Source organism: Labeo rohita, chromosome 25, assembly GCF_022985175.1.
Source record: "Labeo rohita strain BAU-BD-2019 chromosome 25, IGBB_LRoh.1.0, whole genome shotgun sequence".
Lineage (NCBI taxonomy): Eukaryota > Metazoa > Chordata > Actinopteri > Cypriniformes > Cyprinidae > Labeo > Labeo rohita.
The window spans coordinates 14,494,371-14,514,792 of NC_066893.1; the positions used below are offsets into that span (position 1 = coordinate 14,494,371).

General features: G+C 37.5%; 1 protein-coding gene across 3 annotated transcripts in view; it reads left to right on the top strand.

Moving 5' to 3' along the window:
• Window positions 1–20,422, top strand: part of si:dkey-106n21.1 (solute carrier family 23 member 2) — a 74,685-nt gene that overhangs the window by 12,175 nt on the left and 42,088 nt on the right. The window contains exon 3 of one of the 3 annotated variants that reach the window (XM_051098909.1): window positions 17,421–17,537. In XM_051098909.1, the coding sequence (XP_050954866.1) occupies window positions 17,463–17,537 (75 nt within the window). In that variant the 5' untranslated portion in view covers window positions 17,421–17,462. Of the gene's footprint in view, window positions 1–17,225; window positions 17,538–20,422 lie in introns of those variants that run through there. The other 2 variants (XM_051098911.1, XM_051098910.1) reach the window with 2 other exon arrangements.

The window sequence follows — 20,422 nt, forward strand, 5'->3', positions numbered from 1 at the left end:
TTTTTATTTTTATGAGACGGAGGGGCTGACCTCTTTTTCAAAAGGATGCTATTCTGGGTCAGTGGAGGACGCCCGCCCGGTCAAATGCCCGCTCAGCAAGAGTGGGAAGAGGTTTATCTGTTCTCATGCACCATTACAAAACACGATTCTGATCGTAATGAAGCGTTATGCAAACTTTTATTGAACGCTGGTACAATTTTCTATACTGTAAAGAAATTTGCAATAGGTTCTTGCAAAAAAACACATGCATGGCATGAATATCTGTTAGTGGCGAAAGGCATCTTTCCAACAGGTCAAATCTTGACCCACTAGTTGAGAGTGCATTCATCATTATTTATGTTGGGATCTTTTGTCCCAACATAAAGTTGATTTTTAGTGCAATACCACTCATTTGTTACCCGTTTTGACTGTAGGAGCTTATACACATCTTCAGCATTTTCTTTGTTAGCACTGTCTGTCCTGACAACTACAGAGCTAAAAAAAAATCAAGACTGCACCTTATTCTCTGCGCCCCTGAATCAATGACATCATCCTGTTTACGTCAAGCCTGAGCCACTGCACTGGCATGCGCTCTGCCCCCCTTTTCCAAAACGACCGGTCCTAATAAAAAAAAAAAAGGTTGTGCATGGAAAGACTTTCCAGAGTACTATGCTACAAATGCGTTTAACCAGCCAATTTAAACGCACAACTTCAGACTCAATTCCGGCGTCAGTTCGTGGGATCTTTGGCAGAACGGGTGCACGTCTGTATTTCATTGCAGCCCACAGAACTTTGCCTTTCTACTGCGGTGCCTTTGCAATGACGTCATTAGCTCCCTCCTCTTCCTCACCGCTGATGAAGATGGGGGTGTGGATGGATGAAGCTCGGCTCATCCTCGCTCGCCCTCCTTCATCTCAGTGATGCTCAGTTTTCGCTGCCCCCCCAATGCAGGCCGGGAATGTGAATAGAGAGGAAATTATGAATGAATCAGCAGCCATTCTTAATCTCATCTCTTCCTTCTATCTGTTCCCCCTCCCTCTTTCCTTCCATCATCTCAGTGAGCGAGAGAGAGAGAGCGGGGCTGTTGCCGTGCAGATTATGTGCTGTAATCCTCAGGCAGGGTGAGTGTGAATGACAGAGTTCCCTTACATCCCCCCCCTCCTCTACATCGAATGAGAGCCTGGATGTTTCAAGCGCACAGTACATGTAATGGCGACAGAAGCCACTAATTCCTCCAGCATCCCTCCCTCCCTGAGCTGCAGCCGCAGCGTGGAGGCTGCCGGTCCCTGAGCTTCAGCATCCATTCAGGAAAAAGCCAGCCTGAGGGGGGAAGGGGTGGTTCATATACCGCAGCATGCGTGTGTGAGAGAGTCACATTGTGAATGGAAAGGTGTATGCGTGCGTGTGTGATTGTGCGCCATTCACAAGTGAATTGAACTAATTTGAATCAAATATGTGGAACTGTAATTTAAATCTGGAATTTGGAAACTGGAAGTTCACTGTGGAAATGTAAAGACCTATATATATATAACCTGTGGTTGCATGCAAATTCAATTTCCAGCTCATGACTGAAAGGAAGTTACCCTGCGAGAGAGCCAAACGGAAAAAAGAGAGAGTCTGTATAAAGAGAATGTGTCTAGATTTAGACCACGTTTTCTTCCTTCATAAAGCAGAGCTAAAAATAATACCTAATGGATTCAGCAGATATTAGCATTGAGTGTGGCAGACGAATCAAAAGAACGAGCGATGAGTGAAAGCGTAGTGAATAATGAGAGCAGGCAGACAAAAGAAAACCAGTGGATGAAACACACAATGACAGAGATTTGAGAGAATTTTGAGTTCTGAGTCAGTCATCATGACTACTGTTTATAGATAGTAACCATTGACGTCCATTTTACATAATAGTAGACAACGGTTCTCCATTTTGATTGGCCACATGCTGTGAAATAGTAATAGGGAGTCTTTCTGCATGTTTACATCTTTATACCAGTAAGTGGTGACAAGTAACAGTTTTTAGGAGTGAGTTTATTTGTTATTTATTAATTCACACAATGATTATTAACAGAACCAGTGCAATGTTAATTCACTTAACGGAACATGTGAGCTGTCCTTATGAGTGAGTCGCTGAATCTGTCACTCAAAACCACAACCATCATTGAGTCATTGAATCATTCACTCAACTGATTTGTTCAAAACACTGGAGTGAAGTAAGTAAACTGTCTATAAGTGAACTGTTGATCAAAAACAATGATTCATTCAAGAATGAAATACCTTGTCGGCGCTAGTCTAGTGGGCAGTGCACCGACATATAACGTTTTGCGTTATGGGTGTCCCAAGTTCAAATCCTGGCTTGAGGACCTTTCCCCCTCTCTTTCTCACTGAAATAATTTTTGAATGCATGCTCACTTTTACTTTCAATTTTGAGCCTGCAATCACACATACTCTGTGTATACTACGGAGTGGCAGTACTTAGCACACATTTTACAAGATTAGAGGCCAGACTTAGTAAGTGCAACGCCATAAAAGCGCCAATGGGAGGGAAAAATTCTGTGGGTGATTTACTGACAACACGCACATCAAAGAAGAAGCAGAAGCACAGAAGCAGCCAGATCATATCCATAATGACCAGCGCAATCTACCAAGAGCAGCGCAAATTAAGCACCTATAAAACCTATAAATGTGGGATATAAACTCACAATTGTAAGAAATAAAGTCAAAATTGCAAGATAAAGTCAGAATTGTGGAATGTAAAGGTCAGAATTCCAAGATATATTCAAGAATTGTGGGATATAAACTTAAAATTGCAAGAAATAAATTCGGAACTGTGGGAAATAAACATGCAATTGTGAGAAGTAAAGTCTGAATTGCAAGATAAAGTCAGAATTGTGGAATATAAATTTGCAATTGTGAGAAATAAATTCAGAATTCTGAGATATAGTCAAGAATTGTGTGGTATAAACTTGCAATTGCGAGAAATAAACACGCAATTGTGAGAAATAAAGTCAGAATTGCAACATAACATCAGAATTGTGGGATATAAACTTAAAATTGCCAGAAAAATAGTCAGAATTGCAAGATAAAGTCGAATTGTGGAATATAAAAGTCAGAATTCCGAGATATAGTCAAGAATTGTGGGATATAAACTTAAAATTGCAAGAAATTAAGTCGGAATTGTGGGAAATAAACACGCAATTCTGAGAAATAAAGTCAGAATTGCAGGAAATAAAATTAAAATTGCAGGAAATAAAGTCAGAATTGCAAGATATAAACTGACAATTGAAAATTATAAGGTCAGAGTTGCAGAATATAAACTTAAAATTGCAAGAAATTAAGTCAGAATTACGGGATATAAACTCGCTATTGCAAGAAATAAAGTTAGAATTGTCAGATGAAGTCAGAATTACGGGATATAAACTTAAAATTGCAAGAAATAAAGTCTGAATTGGGACATAAAGTCAGTATTGTCGGATATAAACTTGCAATTGCGAGTTATAAAGTATATTAAAGAAATAAAGTCAGAATTGCAACAAAGTCAGAACAGTGGGATATAAACTCGCTATTGCAAGAAATAAAGTTGGAATTGTGAAATAAAGTCAAAATTGTGGTTATATAAACTTAAATTGCAAGAAATAAAGTCAGAATTGTTGGATATAAATTCCCAATTGCAAAAAATAAAGTCTGAATTGAGAGTTAAAGTCAGAATTGTGGCATATAAACTTGAAATTGCGAGTTATAAAGTCATAATTGTGAGAAATAAAGTCAGAATTGCAAGATATAAACTGTCAATTGCAAATTATAAAGTCAGAATTGCAGGATATAAACTTAGAATTGCAAGAAATTAAGTCAGAATTGCGGGATATAAACTCACAATTGTGAGAAATAAAGTCAGAGTTGCGAGATATAAACTTAAAATTGCAAGAAATTAAGTCAGAATTGCGGGATATAAACTTGCTAGTGCAAGAAATAAAGTTGGAATTGTCAGATGAAGTCAGAATTGCAGGATATAAACTTAAAATTGCAAGAAATAAAGTCTGAATTGCAAGATAATTCAGTAATGTTGGATATAAAGTAATAATTGTGAGAAATAATTGCAATTGCAAATTATAAAGTCAGAATTGCAATTATAAAGTCAAGTTTGCATAATGTAAACTTAAAATTGCAAGAAGTAAAGTCAGAATTGTGGGATATAAACTCACTGTTGCAAGAAATAAAGTTGGAATTGTGAGATAAAGTCAAAATTGTGGGATATAAACTTAAATTGCAAGAAGTAAAGTCAGAATTGTCGGATATAAATTCGCAATTGCAAAAAATAAAGTCTGAATTGTGAGTTAAAGTCAGAATTGTGGCATATAAACTCGCAATTGCAAGTTATACAGTCATAATTATGAGAAATAAAGTCAGAATTGCAAGATATAAACTGGCAATTGCAAATTATAAAGTCAGAGTTGCAGAATATAAACTTAAAATTGCAAGAAATGAAGTCAGAATTGCTAGATAAAGTCAGTATTGTCGGATAGAAACTGGCAATTGCGAGGTATTAAGTCATAATTGTGAGAAATAATTGCAATTGTAAATTATAAAGTCAGAATTGCAGGATATAAACTTAAAATTGCAAGTTATAAAGTTGGAACTGTGAGATATAAAGTCAAAATTGCAGGATATAAACTTAAAATTATGAGAAATAAAGTAAAAATTGCGGGATATAAACTCGCAATTATGAGAAATAAGGTCAAAATTACGAGATGAAGTCAGAATTGCAGGATAAAATCGCAAGTGCAAGCAAAAAGTCAGAATTGCGAGATGTAAACTCACAATTGTGAGTTATAAAGTCCAGTTCTGAGGGGAATAAAGACTGATATTTTCTCAGAATTGCACGTTTATATCTCACAATTCTGATTTAATAACTTAATAACCATGTTGTGTTCTTAAATCAGAATTACAGAAAAGTCGCAATTGCTTTTTTTTTTTATTCAGTGGCAGAAACAGGCTTCAATACATTCCTTTGTGCTGTTAGTGTTATAGTTGTGCTGTGGGCTCCACTATACTTTTAAATGTAGAAAGAATTTTAAAACAGTTTTATCGTTTGTTATCATCCTTACTGATACTATACTATAGAAGTCACTGGCTACCATCAACTGTTTGGTCACCAACATTCTTCAAATAATCTCCTTTTGAGTTCAACAGAAGAAAGATTTTTGGGTGAACTATGCTATATCTGTTCAGTCAGATGCCTATCGGTAAAACAACAAACAAACCGTTTCAACAGCAACCAAGCATTAATTTATGCTGGGATGAGAAAAGTAGTGAATTTTGTGCACAGGGCAACGTGACATATATTCCCGTATCACTAAGTACGCAGATTTCCAAAAAAGGCGAGTCACAAAGTGATCTAATGCAGATGTAATGTAACACAGATGTATTGGAATCTATTGTGTCTTCGAGAAGTCGTACCGAGACTTGAACAAATCGTGCATTCTTGCAGCATGAAGCAATATAAATTCAGCCATCCACCGTATGATTCATACACAAATGAATCAAAGCAAAGGCACACTGTATCCCCTCGGTTTTTCGTCACCAGCAAACATTCGTTCGCTGTTTCTCTGTGACATTAAACCAGCAGTGTTTCTTTATAAGCCAACACAGAGTAATAGAAATGTCATTCGGGGCACAGTTGCTGGTGGCAGCGATGACATCATCCCTCACTAATCCTGCTTCCTCTCAGCATGTCATTAAGAGCCGGTGGCCAGTGACCCCTCCGTGTCACTATCGACTGTCCACTCTGTGTTCACAGAAAGCTAATTGGCCTGATTCGGTTGAACAGACATGCTATCAGTCCCTTCCTGTCGGACATGTAACTGTACTAGAGATTAAGCCTGGATGTTGTGTTCTTTCAGAGGTCTTTGTGGTGACCTGGAGAAGGACAGAATGCTGTAGTTACGGCATCTTCCAGCAGAGGCTAACTGGACTATGAACCGGGCAAATCTTGAGCACTATATATAATGTTAAATATTGACCAAGAGCAAATGCTAATGTTTAAGCGTTCATGTGAGCTGTGTTTTTTTTTTTATCTTCGGCTTTTAGCGTTTGGTCCATTTCATTCATTACAGTCAGCTCAGCTGTGTGAATTCATTCATGGGTTACCATGGATATGTCTGCCCCAAGGTTGATGATGTCAGGAGTTTGCAGTGGTGCATTCGATGACGCACGCTGCCATCTGCTGGACAGACTGTGGTATATAATTAAATAAGGTCAAATAATCTATTGTAGATACAATAGATGCTGTGTAGTCTTCTAAATGTTTCTCACCAAAAATGCCAAAATGTTTTTGTAGTTTTACATGACCTTTTTGTTACTGTACCTTTAAGGAATTAATAACTTCAATCTGAAACGTTCAGCATTCATTTTTCCTGCAAAAACTGCCCTTGATACAATTCATTGTTAGGTACTCTTATGTAGTTTTTACACATAGATGCATAATTTAAACCTTAATTTATTAATTTATTTATTTTAAATGATTTTAATGATTGATAGTTTAAAATGTGGGAATTTGAGGGGTAAAATTGTTCCTACAAAAGAGTAACACATCACAAAAACAGCCAATAAAACTGAAAACAAAGAGCATATGCGGTTCATAAATAAATAAATAAATATATATATATATATATATATTTAATTCAGCAGGAACAAAATTGCAAAAAGATAAAAGGGAAAAAAATCTTAGTTTAAATTTTTAAAAATTAAATTAAGTGAATAAATATATAAAATATGTATTTTTAAAAATTCAACAGGAATAAATTATAAAAAGACAAAAGGGTAAACACTTTTTTTAAAAAAAATAGAAATAAAATAAATAAATATTTTTAAAAATCATAAGGAATAAAACTACAAAAAGACAAAGGGGAAAAATAAGTTAATTTTTTTATAAAATAAACAAATATTTTAAAAAAAAAAAAATCAACAGGTAAAAATTAAAAAGACAAAGGGGGAAACCTTAGTTCATTTTTTAATTAAATAAAATAAATTTTAAGAAATTCAACAGAAACAAAAGTTGCAACAAGACAAAAGGAAAAACACTTTACATTTTTTTTTTAATTAAATTAATAAATAAAATGAAAAAAAATCAACAGGAAAAATTACAAAAAGACAAAAGGGGAAAAAACACTTTGTTTTTTTATTTTTTAAAAATTAAAATAAATTCAATTCAATTAATAAATAAAATATTGTTTTAACAAATTCAACAGGAAAAAAAAACAAATAAGACAGAAGGGAAAAACACTTTGTTTAATTTTTTTAATAAAATAAAATAAATCAACAGGAAAAAAAAACTACGAAAAGACAAAGGGGGAAAAAACCTTAGATCATTTTTTTAATAAAACAATAAAAAATAAATAAATTTTAATCATCAACAGGAAAAAAAATACAAAACGCAAAGTAGAAAATTTTTCATTAAAAAAAATAAAAATAAAATCAATAAGTAAGTAAATAAATAAATATATATATTTTTAAATTAACAGGAAAAAAAATACAAAAAAGGGGGAAAAACAGTTTATTTTTTAATCAAATAAAATAAATGTTAAAAAAAATTGCAAGAACAAAATTGCAAAAAGAAAGCCTTAGTTTATTTATTTATTTATTTTTAAGAAATAAATAAATATTTTTGAAAAATTCAAAAGGAAAAAACTACAAAAAGACGGGGTGGGGGGGGTGGTTGCTTAATTTTTAATTAAACTGAATTAAAATAAAATAATATATATTTTTTTTCTGTTTGAATATATATATATTACTTCATGTTAAAATAAAATGAGATTAAATTAAATACATAAATAAATAAGTAAGTAAATAAATAAATAAATAAATACATTTTTTTAATTCAGTGGGAAAAATGTAAAAAAAGACAAAGGGGAAAAAAAAATAATAATATATACTTATTTATTTATTTTACATTTTTTATGTTTCTTCATTTTTATACCATGGACAATTTAATAAAAAGGCTTCTATTAAACAAATTCATGTATAAAAATGTATAGGCACAAAAGTTTTAGTTTCACTGGGAATTTAAGGGGAAAGGCGCATTACAAAAAACTGTTGTCCTTCTGTCTGTATTTTTCTCTGATTCATATCCAAAGTTAAATAGCTGCAGATTTTCATAAAGTATTATACTTTATTATTCTATATTGTACTGTTGGATTATATCCATTCTGAATATAACCACTGTGTTACCCTAGAATCACGTAACGTAATCATGTAAGCCCTGATTGGTAGCAATATGGTCATGCATTGAATGTTCAGAACTGATGTTCAACTGTCATAACTTATATTCATGATTCATAGTTTAGGATGCTGTGGCCTGCATATCTGTCACCACATGCAAACAACACCACCACAAATATAAATCATCTGCAAATGATTTGAGCATGTTTGTAGAGCTTTTAGCATTAGTAGTACTAGCATCTGTCGTTTCCTTTCTACTGATTTCTTAAGAGTCCCCACACAACCCTCTTTTGCTTGGGGGCCTCTGAACACCGTCACAGCTTGTCCATATGGAAACTCCTGGCTCAATGTTCAAAGTTCAGTGAGAAAACAGCAGTATTTCATTTCAGCTAAGATCACATTCATTTAAGGGGAAACTGAATGTCATGAAACATGAGGGATCTCTTTGTTTTCTCTTTGTTGATATGTTCATTTTCTTCTTAAGTCACACTGATCTCCACATTTTGAACTGACGAACATCCCTCGTCCTTTATGTTTTAAAGGATTAGTTCGCTTCCGGAATAAAAAATTCCTGATAATTTACTCAACCCCATGTCATCCAAGATGTTCATGTTTTTCAGTCATCAGTCGCAAAGAAATTACGGTTTTTGAGAAAAACATTCCAGGATATTTTTCTCCATATAGTGGACCTCAGTGGTCGCCAACAGGTTGAAGGTCCGAATTGCAGTTTCAGTGCAGCTTCAAAGGGCTCTACATGATGCCAGCCGAGGAATAAAGGGTATTATCTAGCAAAACGATTGATCATTTTTGTTAAAACAGTAAAAATGTTATATACTTTTTAACCACAGTGATTTTGACTTGACAAAGTGGTGGTGATATGTAAGAGTGTGAGTTGTTTACTTACTTTTTTTATTAGTCTTCACATAAACACCATTTTACAGTTGAGGTCAAAAGTTTACATCCCCCTTTCAGAATCTGCAAAATGTTAAATATTTTACCAAGATAAGAGGGTTCATACAAAACGCATGTTATTTTTTATTTAGTACTCACTAGGTACTATAGTACTGAACAAGATATGTCAGATAAAAGATATTTACATATAGTCCACAAGAGAAAATAATAGTTGAATTTATAAAAATGACCCCGTTCAAATGTGTACATATGCTTGATTCTGGAAAAAAGGATGGGAGAAGCTGTATTAAGGATGAAAACCTTTTGAATTTGAAGATCAGGGTAAATTTTACTTATTTTGTCTTCTGGGAAATATGAATCTATCTTCTGTAGCTTTTGAAGGGCAGTACTAAATGAAAATATATGATATTTAGGCAAAATAAGAAAAATCCACACATCTTCATTGTGTTCAAAAGTTTTCACCCCTGGCTCTTAAGGTGTCGTTTTTCCTTCTGGAGCATCAGTGAGTGTTTGAACCTTCTGTAATAGTTGCATTTGAGTCCCTCAGTTGTCCTCAGTGTAAAAAGATGGATCTCAAAATCACACAGTCATTGTTGGAAAGGGTTCAAATACACAAAATACTGGAAAACCAAAGAATTTGTGGGACGTGGAGGATTTTTCTGAAGAGCAACAGGCAGTTTAACTGTTCAGGAAAAACAAGGGACTCATGAACAACTATCACTGACCAAAAAAAAAAAAACACCACTGTGGATCATTCAGGAAAAAACACAGTGTTAAGATTCAAAGGGATGTAAACTTTTGAAAGGGGTAGTATTTATAAATTCCACTATTATTTTTTCTTGTTGACTATATGTAAGCATCTTTTGTGTCAGTTTTAATATTGTGGCGGGATGCCACAAATAAATCAATGTATGGGAAACACTGTATTATGCCACTGCTTGCCAACATTGTATCTGTGGCCAACATTAAAATGACTGATGCCTCCATGCATATGATGCAGCCAGGAATATACCAGGCGACCAATGCCAATGCCCGTTCTAGATGGATTGTGAATTAAACTAATAACATTACCTGTTTTTTTGAACAAGTGTACACCATCAGTGGTTTTGTTTTGAAGGAGAAAAAAGCATATATTGCTGGACTCGGTCAAGACCAACTAGAACATTTGGCCAATGACCAAGTCCACGTACAAATATCAACAAGTCTGAGACACAGAAAAACCATCTCGGACTCAAGTACTGCAGCACTGACACAAACACAAAAGGCGAGATTTATTGCATGAACTAATCACAGCTGAATATAATCAATCATATCCAATCATATTGCGATGGAGGCATTGCCTCCTCTCACTTCACTTTCCGCCATTCATTCTCAGTTACCCCCCACCGCACGCTTTAGGGGTTCATTTACAGGGGTGCTTTTCACTTTTTGAATTTTAGGCAGTGTGTGGTGTGTATCTTTGGGCATAAAAAGATCTACGAAGTTACAAATCTCAAAGTCCACTCCAAAGGGAGATATTTCGTTTTTTAAAAAATCTCTTTTCAAGAACTACAACGAATGGCTCCTTTGGACTACAGTGTTTGTTTTCCGCATGCAATGATATTACAACGCAGTCCATTAGAATAGCAAGAAATTAAATCCCGTCTATGGAAATTCGAATTGTTGGGAGGTGTGTAGAGACGAAGTGGGGGATTAGCCTAACTTGAGTGATGCAACGCGTGTAGAACCGCTTCAACAAGCCGCAGAGCGGAGGGTATAAACACAAGCAGACGTGTGCAGTACAGGGGGTCGAAACACATGCCGAAGCCGCAATCTACTCCGGTTGCCACGTCGGAGCTGTAACGCGCCGCAGATGTGTGCAGTGTGTGGTAAGAGATTTATTCATCATACAGTGTAGATAACGTTTGGCGATCGACGACAGGACCCAACACTACTGTAGCGTATTATTTACTCGCCCTCCATGCATCCTAGGTGTATATGACTTCCTTAGACGAATGCAATCAGAGTTATATTAAAATTTACCCTGGCACACCCAAGCTTCAGAATGGCATAGATGGGTGTTTCTCTTCATCAGTCCAAAACAAGTCCAATAATGTGTATCCATCAATAATAGGAAGTGCATCACACGGCCCCGGGGGGATCAATAAAGGCCTCCTGTAGCAAATAAATGCATTTTTGTAAGAAAAATATCCATATTTAAAACGTAAGAATCACTTTAATCTAGCTTGCGCTAACAGTTGTACACAGAACTTGCTTCTTTGACAAGGGGCGTGGCAGGAGTGAAACACCATCTAAGCTGTTGCCAATCGCAACGCAGTGGGACAGCCAACCAATCACAACACATTTCATTTTTCAGAAGGCGGGCCTTCATTAAACCTGGAACTAATCGAGCCATTTGTGCCAGGCTGGGAGACATGTATTGTAATAATGTAAATTATGTTAAAAAATAATGCGTTTTTCAAACCACCAAACATGAAAGCATGTTCTAGTACACCCCCAAAACAAAATCAAGACTTTGTAAAAGAGCATAATAGGACCCCTTTAAAACTCAATGGGCTCAGGGCAGCTTCTATATATGTCACATTATATTCTGTTCTATATGGCACTGAAATGTCAGTCTGTGCATGTGAGTTTCATGTGAGTTAATGTACGTCTAATTGAGATTTTCTGAGAATAAACAGAGAAGCATAAGGAATGATGACTACAGATGTCATGCTGATATGACAGAGATCTGAACCTTTTATTTTGTGTGGTAAACGGTAAACGGTCTGCCTTGTCAAAGTCTAAATTGATTATACTCTCTCTATCAGGGTCTGGTCTCATGAATGTGGTGTACTCATTGATTCATAACCCCATTCTCTTTGGTCAAATGATTCCCTCACGAGACCATATTGCTACCCCTTTTTTTTCTACTACCCAATTTAAGTCACATTTTTAAATATATCAAAAAACAGTTACTTTAAAATTATTATATTGTATTGTATTATATTAAGCAACAAAAAGGGAAAAGGAAGCATTTGCAATTATTAACAAACACTTAAAAAAAGCATCATCTTGAAGAATTTTTGGTTTAACCATGAAAAAAAAAAAAAAAAAAGCTGTGAATATTTAGACATCTGTCCAGCTGTTCGGCATAGGGGGTTGGTGACCATGCTTGAAAAAGCAAACGACACAAACAGTAAAATTCCAGGCGAAAAGTTACGCAAATCACATCTGAACATCTTTAAATGCATCACTCTGATCCTGTGAGCGGAGCTGCTGTCACCTTTCACCCAGATTATGATGACAAACTCAGCGCGGCTGTCAGTCGTCCCGTTCTGATGAGTTTATAAAGTCTTGTTGAATGTTATCTATTGATTGGCAGTATTTCATTTGGTTGATGGCTGATGGGGGAGACAGAAAAAGAGGTCAAATAGGTCGATTGATCCTTTCACATATCAATCCAGCAGATAAATACAAAGTCGTAATGACAAGACAGTTTAAAGTGAACTGCTGCAGTGAGGGTTTCTGATGTGCTGTTAATCAGTTAGTACTGTGACAGTGACAAGGCATTTAAAGCAAGGAGGGTCTGAATTGTTGTAATCAGAATGACAGCACATGTAATGATGATTCCACAAAATGACAGTTTTCAAGTAAACAAGTCAACAGGATTTTAGTAAGAGAAATGGAATTCCCTGCTGAAAAGACTGCCGTCAAGTTTGCTGGTCTGAGCTTGATTCATGTGGTTTGGTGCTGGTCCAGTCAGTGGATCAGCACTGTTATGTTCCTCACAAGTGAAGCTTCACGAGACTGGTACTACTGCTACTACTACTACTACTACTTATTATTATTATATTTAAAATCAATAATAAACTTCTTTATTATGACATAATATAATATAATATAATTACTGCACATTATTATACTTTTACTGAAAAAGGTTTTATGGAAATCATAATAACAATAATAGTATTTTAAATCAACAATAAACCTCTTAATGGTAATATAATATAATATAATATAATAAATATAATATAATATAATATAATATAATATAATATAATATATTAATTACTGCTCACTATACTTTTACTGAAAAAAGTTTATGGAAATAATAATAATAATAATAATAATAATAAATATTTTAAATTAACAATAAACCTATTAACCATATAATCATATAATATAATATAATATAATATAATATAATATAATATAGTAAGATTATTACTGCACATGATACTTTTTTAATGAAAAAAAAGGTGTGTGGAAGTAAATAATAGTAATGATAAAACTATTATTTTTATTATTTAGTTCCACAGAACTTTTTTTCTGAAAAAATTATAAGAATGTGCAGTAATATTATATAATAATAATAATAATAATAATAATAATATAAAATATTGTTAGTATTTCAAATCAACAATAAACATCTTAATTGTAATATTATAATAATACAATGTAATATTATATTATATAATTACTGCACAGTTATATTTTTACTGAAAAAAAAGTTTTATGGAAGTAATTAATAATAATAATAACAACAATAACAAAACTATTATTATTATTATTATTATTATTATTATTATTATTATTATTATTATTTAAAATCAGCAATAAACCTATTAATTGTAGTAATATAATATAATACAATATAATATAACAATTACTACTCATTATACTTTTACTGAAAAAAGTTTATGGAAATAATAATAATAATAATAATAATAATAAATTTAAATTAACAATAAACCTATTAACCATATAATAATATAATATAATATAATAATTACTGCTCATTATTATACTTTTACTGAAAAACAGTTTATGTAAATAATAATAACAATCATGAATAATATAATATAATATACTATAATATAATATAATATAATATAATATAATATAATATAATATAATATAATATAATATAATATAATTGTCACACCCCTGTGGACTGTTTTGTGTGTTTTTCCCAGTGTATGCCCTTATTTGGTCTTTCCTGTTTCGTTTTTAATTATGATGTCACTGTTTGATTGCTCACACCTGTCTCCCCCTGATTAGTCTTTGTATATAAGTTTGGTTGCGTTCCACATCTGATCGTCGGTTGTTAAAGTCTTATACGTTGTGGTTGCGTTTGTTTCCCTGCTGTTCCTGTTCCTTGTGGATTATATTAATAAACTCTATGTTCCGAGCTCCTCGTTCCTACTCCTCATTCCCTGCACACGACGCCGTTGTGACAGAAGAACCGACCAACAACATGAGGGCTGAGGAAGCGTTATGGCCTTTGCGGCAAGGCGGTCGGAAGTTGGAGCGGTATGTGGAGGAATTCCTTGAGCTAGCTAACCTGCTGAGCTGGCACGACGCTGCCTTAGGTGCGCGTTTTCAGCTGGGGCTGGGCGAAGAGACAATCCGTTGCGATCTTCCCGTTTGTGAGTATCCCCTGATCGAGCTGATTAATGTAGTCCTTTATTTGAACGGATCTGATTTTGAAGTGGAAGAGGATTACATGTCTCGTTGTCCTGTCCCCTCTGAAACATGTCGCGTTGTGTCAGCTCACACCAAGCCGGGAGCCCCCGCATGCTGCGCCAACGGTTCGGACCGCCTGCCCCGCCCCAAACGAACTCCCCTGGTCCAAGGCTCCATCTGCTTCCTCAGCCCGGAACTGCTGGCCAGCTCTCGGACTCCGCCCGCGGCCAGCTCCCAGACTCCAGCCACGGCCAGCTCACGGACTCGGACCGCGGCTCGCTCACGGACTCCGGCATCGGCCAGCTCACGGACTCCGGCATTGACCATCCTCTGGATTATCGGCTGCGAGTATGGCAGGCCGAATTAATATCAAGGACAATAAGGACATATGTGGATTGTTATCTCCTGTGTCTCCGCTGGTTCCGTCCAGCTCTCCTTCATCTCTGCTGGTCCCGTCCAGCTCTCCCAAGTTTCCACTGGTCCCGTCCATTCCTCCAGAGCGCCCTCCAGAGCCCGAGGTGCCTCCAGCACGCCCTCCAGAGCCCGAGGTGCCTCCACCGCGCCCTCCAGAGCCCGAGGTGCCTCCAGCGCGCCCTCCAGAGCCCGAGGTGCCTCCAGCGCGCCCTCCTGAGCCCGAGCTGCCTCCAGCACGCCCTGCAGAGCCCGGGCTGCCTCCAGCGAGCCCTCCAGAGCCCGAGCTGCCTCCAGCGCGCCCTCCAGAGCCCGAGGTGCCTCCAGCGCGCCCTGCAGAGCCCGGGCTGCCTCCAGCACGCCCTCCAGAGCCCGAGGTGCCTCCAGCGCGCCCTCCTGAGCCCGAGCTGCCTCCAGCACGCCCTCCAGAGCCCGAGCTGCCTCCAGCGTGCCCTCCAGAGCCTGAGCTAACTCCAGCGCGCCCTCCAGAGCCCGAGGTGCCTCCAGCGTGCCCTCCAGAGCCCGAGGTGCCTCCAGCGCGCCCTCCTGAGCCAGAGCTGCCTCCAGCGCGCCCTCCAGAGCCCGAGGTGCCTCCAGCACGCCCTGCAGAGCCCGGGCTGCCTCCAGCGCGCCCTCCAGAGCCCGAGGTGCCTCCAGCGCGCCCTCCTGAGCCCGAGCTGCCTCCAGCACGCCCTGCAGAGCCCGGGCTGCCTCCAGCGCGCCCTCCAGAGCCCGAGCTGCCTCCAGCGTGCCCTCCAGAGCCTGAGCTAACTCCAGCGCGCCCTCCAGAGCCCGAGGTGCCTCCAGCGCGCCCTCCAGAGCCCGAGGTGCCTCCAGCGCGCCCTCCAGAGCCCGAGGTGCCTCCAGCGCGCCCTCCAGAGCCCGAGGTGCCTCCAGCGCGCCCTCCTGAGCCAGAGCTGCCTCCAGCGCGCCCTCCAGAGCCCGAGCTGCCTCCAGCGTGCCCTCCAGAGCCTGAGTTGCCTCCAGCACGCCCTGCAGAGCCCGGGCTGCCTCCAGCGAGCCCTCCAGAGCCTGAGCTGCCTCCAGCGCGCCCTCCAGAGCCCGAGCTGCCTCCAGCGAGCCCTCCTGAGCCGGAGCTGCCTCCAGCACGCCCTCCTGAGCCGGAGCTGCCTCCAGCACGCCCTCCTGAGCCCGAGCTGCCTCCAGCTAGCCCTCCAGAGCCTGAGCTACCTCCAGCGCGCCCTCCTGAGCCCGAGCTGCCTCCAGCGTGCCCTCCAGAGCCCGAGCTGCCTCCAGCGTACCCTCCAGAGCCTGAGCTGCCTCCAGCGTGCCCTCCAGAGCCCGAGCTGCCTCCAGCGTGTCCTCCAGAGCCTGAGCTGCCTCCAGCGCGCCCTCCAGAGCCCGAGGTGCCTCCAGCGTGCCCTCCAGAGCCCGAGGTGCCTCCAGCGCGCCCTCCAGAGCCCGAGGTGCCTCCAGCGCGCCCTCCTGAGCCCGAGCTGCCTCCAGCGCGCCCTCCAGAGCCCGAGCTGCCTCCAGCGTGCCCTCCAGAGCCAGAGCTGCCTCCAGCACGCCCTCCAGAGCCCGGGCTGCCTCCAGCGAGCCCTCCAGAGCCCGAGCTGCCTCCAGCACGCCCTCCAGAGCCCGAGCTGCCTCCAGCGTGCCCTCCAGAGCCTGAGTTGCCTCCAGCGAGCCCTCCAGAGCCTGAGCTTCCTCCAGCGCCCTCCAGAGCCCGAGCTGCCTCCAGCACGCCCTCCAGAGCCCGGGCTGCCTCCAGCGAGCCCTCCTGAGCCTGAGCTTCCTCCAGCGCCCTCCAGAGCCCGAGCTGCCTCCAGCACGCCCTACAGAGCCTGTGCTTCCTCCAGCGCGCCCTCCAGAGCCGGCGCCGCCCGAGGGCCCTCCAGAGCCGGCGCTGGCTCTGGAGGCGCCGCCTACATAATACAATGTAATATTATATTATATAATTACTGCATAATTAACTTTAATTCATCCTGTGTTTTATTTTCCCACAAAACAGACTAAAGTAGTTAATGCTGACATTTTGATATTATATTAGTTAATGACATGAGCTGTTACATATAAAGACACGTTTTAAGCCGGTAGGTAGTAAGGGCTGCTGTTCGGTTCTTGATGAATTCTGGGTTAATTCTCATGGTGTTCAAAGCGTCTCCCAAATTGGAGCATAGATTTATCATTTCCACTGCTTCAGTCAGCATGTTTCCTGTTGCATTAGTCCTCTTCATGCTCAGTCAGGGTTGCTTTTATATGCCTGAAATCAACACAAACACTGGGAGCACACGCGCGGATTTGCAGCCCTATCAGTGTCCGCAGCGGCGGTCCTCAGGCAGGCACATGACTCCAAAACCCTCAGTCAAGCAACCGATTACACAAATGCTGAGTTCAAGGCACATGTAACGCACAGCTCCGGTTCCCTTGATGACCGGCCTGACCAGCCGACTGCAAAGGCCAGTGTTTCTCTCTCTCTCTCTTTAACTTCTCAGAAGTGCGACTGCTGCCTCACTGCCCGAACCTACAGGTCAGCCATGCATCTCACTCAACAGGACCAAAAGCTTGACACTGTGTTGAGAAACCAGGGCGCAACAGAATCATCTTTCGAAGTAAGTGCTAAAAATAGTTTGAAATAAAACCAGCTGGATCCTGAGGAAAACAAAGTTTTATCAATCGCTGTTTGTTTCTCTTCATCACATGTGTTTATATGGAAAGCCCAGGAATTGTTCCATGGGCCTTGTTTTAGTCACTGGGTAGTCAAAAAATGTTATCTGAATGTTGAACAATTTTAGTGTACGTTGTTTTCTGGTGGATTATGGGTTAATATATATGGGTGGTCGTGCTTTTTGAACAGCGAGGTCAATATTTTACATAACTGAATGCAACTGTTGTAGCTCAAACTGGATTCCAGACTTCTACAGATTATTTTCAAGTCATCATAACCATCTTGTTATTATGTTATTATGGAACATTATGGAATTATGCAGCACTGTATGAGTAATCTGAGAAGTTAATAAGACATAACTTGTACTCCAGAGGCCCCATATGTTAATATTTAGCTGACGTTTTTGTAAAATTCTTGTTGCCACCACATTATGCATTATTAATATGCTTTATAGTGCCAGCTTCCAAACGCACATGACCACAAAATCAGAAAAATGTCATATGCAGTGAAACTGCTTTAGAAGTTTCATTATAAATACAGTGTGATTTCAATATGATGAAACAGAAACATTTACAAGTATTTTTCTAAACATCCTTTCCCTTATGGAATATCCTGTATATTTTTTATCAAATATATATCAAGTATAAAGCTCAATAAATTATACATTTTACAAATAAAACTTGCCAATATGGTGAGAAAATAAAGAAAATAAATAAAGTCTGATTGCAATATGATCTAACTAGAAAACTATAAAAATATCCTTATATTTTTAATTTTATTTTATTTTTTATTTTACATTTATTTAAATAAAATAATATTTTAAAGCATAAACCTAAAATTATACATTTTGTGATTTGGAAAATGATACTGCATCGTATTATACTTCTACTGAAAAAAACAAAAACAAAAAAAAAACGTTTTTTGGTATAAATGATTAAGTAATTTATATATAATATAATATAATATAATATAATATAATATAATATAATATAATATAATATAATCACTGCACAGTATTATATTTTTGCTGAAAAAAAATAATGGAAGTAATTTATAATAATTATAATGATGATAATAAAATTATTATTATTATTATTTCAAATCAATCATAATTCTTTTAATTGCAATAATATAAAATAATTACTGCACATTATTATACTTTTACTGAAAAAAATGAAAGTAATTTATAATAATAATAGTTCATTTTAAATTATTTAAAATCAGTCATAAACCTTTTAATTGCTATAATATAATAATAATAATAAATATAAACTGCACATTATTATACTCTTACTGGAAAAAAGTTTCATGGAAATAATTATTAATAATAATAATAACAATAATATCAACAAATTATTATTTCAAATTAATCATAAACCTTTTAATTGCTATAATATAATCTCTGCACATTATACTTTTACTGAAAAAAGTTTTATGGAAGTAATAATAATATTATTATTATTATTATTATTATTATTTCACATCAATCATAAATCTTTTCATTGTATAATATAATATAATTACTGCACATTATTATACGTTTACTAAAAAAAGTTTATGCTATAAATGATAAATTTTAAAAGTAATTTAGAATAATAATAATAATGATTAATTTATTATTATTTTAAATAAATCATAAACCTTTAAACTGTAATATAATATAATATAATATAATTACTGAACACAATTATACCTTTACTGAAAAAAGTTTTATTGTATAAATTATAAATTAAACTCTTAATTGGGTCACTGATTAGTCAACATTTATTGACTAACCAGTGACTAAAACTAAATAAATTATACATTCAAATAAAATTCATCAGTGTGGTGAGAAAAATACACTTAATAAATAAGGATGTATTTTCTGAGAATGAATGAATAAATTAATTAATTAAAATCATGTATTTATTTATTCCCTGAGAATATATATTTAATAATTTAATTATGTTTATTTAACATATATTTATATCTTATAAAATATAGCATAACAAAAGAAAAGGCACTGCCTGTCATTTTGTTTCGTATGCTGTGGAGGAAAAGGCTGATAAAGACCAGAGTAATTTCATTACGGACTGAAAACAGATTTATAAAGGTCAGATGGCTTCGGGGGAAACAGTGGGACACCGTCTTCTTGTTGTTTCACATAAACACAACATTTTCTCACTTCATTCTTTGCTCTGTTTACATCCTTAAGTGCAAAAATAGCCATCATAGTACAACAACAACCCTCCTCCCTCAACCAGCTTTTAATAATTTTCTGATATACAGAGTTTTATGAAGGATCGGTCACACACATCATGAATAACTAAACCCTTGATTAAACATTGGCATAAACAAAATCTGCAAACCCACATTGTGCATAACAACATGTAGCCTAGTTGTGTCACTCTGGATGCTGTGAAATTTAACTTAGTATTATGTTTAAATAAAAATATTTCCTAAACAACTTCTAGACTAAGCTAGTAGAGTTGTCCGTGCCAAGTTTTCCAAGGTGGATCAGTCCATGAGTCTGAAACTATGACTGAAATGTGAACGCAAATACCCAACGACTACCACTAGGTGGCGGTAGCGAAGCATGAGCTCTATAAGTTATTTTTGTCCTGACTTTAACCGTTAAATAAACCCCAGATATTTGCAGAATTTGTTTACCGTATGCAAAGACTTTGACAACATAAACAAATAAGTATTTATATCATTAATGGCGGATTTAATGTCTTTGACTACTTGACTGGCACGAATAGCATCACAGCTTGATCCTGGAGCTTGACTGTGTTTAGGCTCACAACAACAGCTGAGCGGATTTGTAAGCCACGCGTACACGAAGATGGT